Source organism: Chiloscyllium plagiosum, chromosome 11 (assembly GCF_004010195.1).
Source record: "Chiloscyllium plagiosum isolate BGI_BamShark_2017 chromosome 11, ASM401019v2, whole genome shotgun sequence".
In the NCBI taxonomy this organism is placed as follows: domain Eukaryota; kingdom Metazoa; phylum Chordata; class Chondrichthyes; order Orectolobiformes; family Hemiscylliidae; genus Chiloscyllium; species Chiloscyllium plagiosum.
The window spans coordinates 9,983,382-9,990,517 of NC_057720.1; the positions used below are offsets into that span (position 1 = coordinate 9,983,382).

The 7,136-nt window shown below is 43.7% G+C and overlaps 1 protein-coding gene across 1 annotated transcript in view; it reads right to left on the minus strand.

Annotated features, from left to right (window-relative positions):
* Positions 1 to 7,136, minus strand: part of LOC122554699 (vitellogenin-like) — an 87,758-nt gene that overhangs the window by 3,523 nt on the left and 77,099 nt on the right. Inside the window, 1 exon segment of the mRNA XM_043700077.1 lies at positions 5,475 to 5,634. Coding sequence (XP_043556012.1) covers positions 5,475 to 5,634 — 160 coding nt within the window.

A 7,136-nucleotide genomic window follows, 5' to 3' on the forward strand; every position in this document is an offset into this window, starting at 1 on the left:
CTTTATTGGTCAGAGTATTGAGTACAGGAATTGGGAGGTCATGTTGCGGCTGTACAGGACATTGGTTAGGCCACTGTTGGAATATTGCGTGCAATTCTGGTCTCCTTCCTATCGGAAAGATGTTGTGAAACTTGAAAGGGTTCAGAAAAGATTTACAAGGATGTTGCCAGAGTTGGAGGATCTGAGCTACAGGGAGTGGCTTAACAGGCTGGGGCTGTTTTCCCTGGAGCGTCGGAGGCTGAGGGGTGACCTTATAGAGGTTTACAAAATTATGAGGGGCATGGATAGGATAAATAGGCAAAGTCTTTTCCTGGGGTGGGGGAGTCCAGAACTAGAGGGCATAGGTTTAAGGTGAGAGGGGAAAGGTATAAAAGAGACCTAAGGGACAACCTTTTCATGCAGAGGGTGGTATGTGTATGAAATGAACTGCCAGAGGATGTGATGGAGGCTGGTACAAGTTCAACATTTAAAAGGCATCTGGATGGGTATTTGAATAGGAAGGGTTTGGAGAGATATCTGTGACTCTATTTGAACAAGTTAGATTCAATTGAGGTGTTAATGGTGTAACATTATGTGCCATCACTCTGTAGTAAGAGGCGAGAGGTCAATATTTTGAAGACGCTTCATACTTAATAATTTTTGTGGACTTTAGTAGTCAAGAAAGTGAATGGAATGCTGGCCTTCATATCTATAGGCCTGGAGGTTAGTGATCCAAACATTATGCTGCTGCGAAATAAAATCCAAATAATTCCCCACTTAAAACATGTGAGAAAACCTGGGAACCACACCATGCTTTGTTCCTGGAGTGACCTCAAAGCAGGTTTACAAGAATGATACCCAGACTTCAGGGGTTAGGTTATGAGACAAATTAGGCCTTTATTCTCTGGAATTTCGAAAGGTTAAAGGTTGATATAATTGAGGTGTTCAGGATATTTATAGGGAAAGGCGGGGTGGATAAGGATAAACTATTTTCACTGGTTGAAGATTCCAGAACTAGGGGAGCATTGTCTAAGAATTAGGGCCTGGCTATTCAGGAGAGACATTAGAAAAAAACTTCTACACACAAAGAGTAGTGCAAGTTTGGAGCTCTTCCTCAAATGGCAGTCAATGCTGATACAATTGTTAAATTTAAATCTGAGGGAGACAAATTTTTATTAAGCAAGAGTATCAAGAGATATGGGCCCATGGCAAGCATATAGAGTTAGGCCCACACCTGCTCCTATGTTCCCCTGAATCAAGTTTGAAGGATTTTGAAAATGTCTGAGTTGCCTTTTTTTGTAAAATGAAGAGATAGTGAAGAAAAAGAAACAGTACATGGACTATTTCTTCTTAAACAAGGCATGCCTTGGAAACTACACTATTCCAGATCATTGCTGGGTGGCACAGTGGCTCAGTGGTTAGCCTCACAGTGCCAGGGACACAGGTGAAATTCCACTCTCGGGTGACTGTGTGGAGTTTGCACGTTCTCTCTGTGTCTGCGAGGGTTTATTCCAGGTGTGCTGGTTTCCTCCCACAGTCCACCAAATATGCAGGTTGGGTGGACTGGCCATGCTAAATTGCCCATAGTGTGCAGGGATGTGTAGCTTAGGTGGATTAGCCATGGAAAATGCAGAGTTAAGGGATAGGGGGTGGAAATGCTGGGTAGAAATGCTCCTTAGGGAGTTGGTGTGCACTTCGAACATAGAACAGTACAATGCAGAACAGGCCCTTCGACCCTCGATGTTGCGCTGACCTGTGAACTAATCTAAGACTATCCGATCATCCATATGCTTGTCAAAGGACTGTTTAAACGCCCCTAATGTGGCTGAGTTAACTACATTGGCAGGCAGGGCATTCCACGCCCTTACCACCCTCTGAGTAAAGAGCCTGCCTCTTACATCTGTCTTAAATCTATCATCCCTCAATTTGCAGCTATGTCCCCTTGTACAAGCAGATGTCATCATCCTAGGAAAAAGGCTCTCACTGTCTACCCTACCTAATCCTCTGATCATCTTGTATGTCTCTATTAGATCCCCTCTTAACCTTCTTCTTTCCAATAAGAACAGACCCAAGTCCCTCAGTCTTTCCTCATAAAACCTTCCCTCCAGACCAGGCAACATTATGGTAAATCTCCTCTGCACCTTTTCCAATGCTTCCACATCCTTCCTGGAATGGCGTGACCAGAACTGCACACAATATTCCAAGTGAGGCCGCACTAGCATTTTGTACAATTACAACATGACATCACTGATCCGGAACTCAATCCCTTTATCAATAAAACCTAACACACCGTATTCCTTTTTAACACCACTACCAACCTGGGCGGCAACTTTCAGGGATCTATGTAAATGGACACCAAGATCCCTCTGCACATCCACACTACCAAGAATCTTTTCATTGACCCAGTATTCTGCCTTCCTGTTATTCTTCCCAAAGTGAATCACCTCACATTTAGCTGCATTGTACTCCATTTGCCACCTCTCAGCCCAGTTCTGCAGTTTATCCAAGATCCCTGCAACCTGAAACATTCTTCCACCGACTTTAGTATCATCTGCAAACTTACTAACCCATCTACTTATGCCTGTGTCCAAATCATTTATAAAAATGACAAACAGCAATGGTCCCAAAACAGATCCCTGTGGCACACCACTAGTAACCGGACTCCAGGCTGAATATTTTCCATCAACCACCATTTGTTGCCTTCTTACAGAAAGCCAGTTTCTAATCTAGACTGCTAAATTACCTTCAATCCCATGCCTCTGCATTTTCTCCAACAGCCTACCATGTGGAACCTTATCAAAGGCTTTACTGAAGTCCAGGTACACCACGTGAACTTCCCAACCCTCCTCCACATGCTTGGTCACCTTCTCAAAAAACTCAATGAGGTTTGTGAGACATGACCTGCCCTTGACGAATCCATGTTGACTATTTCTAATCAAATTTTTGCTTGCTAGATGATTATAAATCCTATCTCTTATAATGCTTTCCAAAACTTTTCCTACAACTGACATAAAACTCGCTGGTCTATAATTACCTCGGTCATCTCTACTGCCCTTCTTGAACAAGGGTACAACATTTGCAATCCTTCAGTCCTCTGGTACTAAACCTGTAGACAATGATGACTCAAAGATCAAAGCCAATGGCTCGGCCATCTCCTTCCTAGCTTCCCAGAGAATTTTCGGAAAAATCCCATCTGGCCCAGGGGACTAACCTACTTTCACAGCTTTTAGAATTGATAACACCTCCTCCTTACTAAACTCAATCCTTTCAAGTTTAATAGCCCGTATCTCAGTCTTCTCCTCTAAGGTATTCTCCTTTTCCTGAGTAAAAACAGATGAAAAATATTCTTGTTGGGCTGGAAAGCCTGTTTCCACACTGTAGGGATTCTATGGTTGCTCAAACCCACTTTATGACTGTTTTATAACAGGGTCTTATGTCTGCTCCTCTGTTCACAAGGTTGGGGTTTGAGATTAAATTGTCACTTTGGGAACACTTGCTCCAGAATCAGCTCTCAGCTCATGTTTCCTGTTTCTGAGATATGTTTCATATGAGATCAATTTGAAATATAATAGTTCTCCAGATGAATACTTCTCAATATTATATTTCCCCAGCAAGCTGTGTTTGCCAAGACTCTAACGAGAATTGCACATGATTATGGACATGACCATTTGTGCAATAGTACCAGAACATCATAACCCCTATGCTTTTTCTCTTCAAGAGCAACCACCATTCACAAGAAAGTGCTTTTCTTTTTAGAAAGAATCTCTACAGAGAGAAATTTATTTTGTTCCCAAAGGATAAGCACTTATTTTTTCAGATTGCAAATCATGTGCCTTGACCAATTTTGCATCTTCATTGAATTTATTTTGGTTTATAATCAATCAAGTTTAGAATCCTCGAGTACCTACTGTGCAGAAAGAGGGCATTCAGCCCATTGAATCTACACCTAGCCTCTGAAGAGCAGACCCATCCCTCTACCCTACCCCCATAACCCCATATTTACCATGGCTAACCCACCTAGCCTGCACAACCCTGACACTATGGGCAATATAGCATGGCCAATCCATCTAACCTGCACATCTTTGGACTGTGGGAGGAAACCCACACAGACACAGGGAGAATGTGCAAACTCTACACATCAGTCACACAAGGGTGGAATTGAATCCAGGTCCTTCGTGCTGTGAGGCAACAGTGCTAACCACTGAGCCACTGTGCCACCAATTCATTAAAGAAATCTGACTAGAACAATTATGCACTCTTCCAGCTTCCATTGCAATGACAGCCAGTGCATTTTGGTGTACAGTGTCACTATATGGAGAGGGGACAGAGGTTAATTATTGTGGGGGAGCTGTCTGGCTGCATGTCTCTACAGCATTCTCTCAACACAGTCAGGGAACTTGCTGCAGGGCCCATGACAAAACCTCGCATGCGGAATCTCTTAATGTGGGAGGCTGCTGTGTTGCAGTTACCCCCTTGTTCTGTTGACCGGGAAACCTTCCTGTTCTTACTGCCTGCCTTAGGTGTATTGGAAGGACTTACAGACTGACAGTCATACAGGCATCAAGGCACACTAAAAGGCCCTTTGACTCATCGAGGCTATGCTAGTAAAAAAACAACCACCAAACTATTTTAATTTCATTTTCCAGCACTAGACCCATAGTCTTGTATGTCTTGGCACATCCAAACACCTCTTCAATGTTGTGAGGGTTTCTTCCTCTCCCACCCTTACAGGCTGTGAGTTCCAGATTCCCTACCACCCTCTGGATGATAAAGTTTGCCCTCACATCCCCTCTAAACCTTCTGCCCCTCACCTTAACTCCATGCCTCCTCGTTAATGACCCTTCCATCAAGGGGAATAGTTTCTTCCTGTCTCCACCCATCACAGTTTTATACATCTCAATCATGGCCCCCCCTCCCCAGTCTATTCTGCTCAAAGGAGAACAATCCCAGACTCTCTCCATGTGCTGAATGAATGAATGAATTAACTTTATTGTCACATGTACTCAAATGAGTACAGTGAAAAGTTTATAACTCGCCACTGAATGCTGTGAGGAAAATGATTAAGTTCAAATCCTTTTGAACATGGAAATCATATCCAGACACATTGGTCCGAATTCATCAAGAATGGCTGCTAGCAAGTATTTGTGGCACGTTAACCAGTTTGGTATCTGGAAGAAGGTGAAAGTGAGGACTGCAGATGCTGGAGATCAGAGTCAAAAAGTATGGTGCTGGAAAAGCACAGCAGGTCAGGCTGCATCCAAGGAGCAGGAAAGTTGAAGTTTCAGGCATAAACCCTTCATCAGGAACTCTTGTTCGTGTGATGCAAATCAGGAACTCCTGATGAAGGGCTTATGCCTGAAACGTCGACTCTCCTGCTCCTTGGATACTGCCTGACCTGCTGTGCTTTTCCAGCGCCACATGTTTCGACACTGGTATCTGGAAGATCCCAGGATGCTGAAATTCCTACTCACAGAAACGGAAATGGATATCTTTACCGTCTTTACAGCTTTCCCCTGGCAGTAACCACGAGTGTGCAAATTTCAGAATTTCTCTGGTGCTGCGTTTATTTGGTTGTTGATACTCATTTCTCCTCAGGGAATCACTTTGCCCACACAATCCACATGTACTCTCAGCCATCCACGGCATCACTGAAACCTGGTTTGGAAAGGCAGAAGGAGAATTTCATGAAGTTGCAGGATAATCCTTCATTCAAGGCCAATCAAGTAACATTTCCACCACACAAATGCCAGGCAATGATTATCTCCAATAAGAGACAATCTAACCACTGTCCCTTGACCTTCAATGCTGTTACCATCACTGAATCAGCCGCTCGCAACATCCTTGGGTTACCAATGACCAGAACTGATTTGGATTAGCCACATAAATACGGTGCTTAAAATAAAGCAAAGAACTGTGGATGTTGGAGAGATGAAACAAAAACAGAAATTGCTGGAGAAACTCAGCAGGCCTGGCCATATGTGTGAAGAGTTAATGTTTCGAGTCCAATGACTCTTCATTAGAACAGTGAGGAAAAAGTGGCATTTATGATGAAGATGAAATTAGGGCGAGGGTGGGGAGAGGTGAACAGATAGGTGGAGACAGAGCCCAGGGAGAGAGAGGGGTATGAAAAGGGGAGGTAAAAGGGATTATTGATTGTATACTAAATACAGGATCTACAAGAACAGGTCATAGACAAGTAACACATCACCTGGTTCTCTGAAGCCTGTCCATCATCTACAAGACACAAATCAGGAGTGTGATGAAATACTCCTCAATTGCCTCAATGCAGCTCCAATAACATTGAAGAGAAACACCATCCAGGACAAAACAGCTTGCTTGATTGGCATCACATGCACAAACATCCACTCCCATCACCACTGACACTCAGTAGCAGCAGTGTGCTAATCTACAAGATGCACTGCAGAAATTCAACAAAGTTCCACAGACAGAACCTTCCCAAACATTACACCGCTTCCATCTAGAAGGACAAAGGCAGCAGATCCATGGGAGTAGCCCCACCCGCAAGCTCTCCTCCAAGCCAAGCACATTCCTGAGTTGGAAATATATTGCTATTCCTTCAGTGTCACTGCTTCAAAATCTTGGAATTCCCTCCCTAATGGCATTATGGGTCAACCCACAGCACATGGACTGCAGCTGCTCAAGACAACTCACCCCCCACCTTCTCAAGGGCAGCTAGGGATGGGCAATAAATGCTGGGCCCAGCCAGCAATGCCCATATCCATGAGTGAATAAAAAATATTGTTCTGATGAACAGGATGATTGTAACTCCCTCAGCGCGCTTGGATTTATAGGCAGATTTATAACGATGCTGCTCCTTTAACAAGGTTATGTTATCCTTAGTTTTTTTCTCAGAGGGGTCGTAATCGCAGAGATTCCAAAATGTCTGGGTTTATTCATTTGAAGAAGCTTTTAAGTTTTTTTTTTATCAAACCCTTGTACAATGAAAGGGGAGTGGCCATTTCTCCCAGCTCAGCTTTTCTCTAATTTGGTTTGGGTTTGGTTTTAGCAGGCACTTGGTGTTTGAGGCTGCTTGTCAAAGAAACAGTGATGTGGAAGAATCTCTCAGCCATCTCTCGCTCTCTCAGCCATCTCTCTCTCTCAGCCATCTCTCTCTCTCTCTCCCTCTCTCTCTCAGC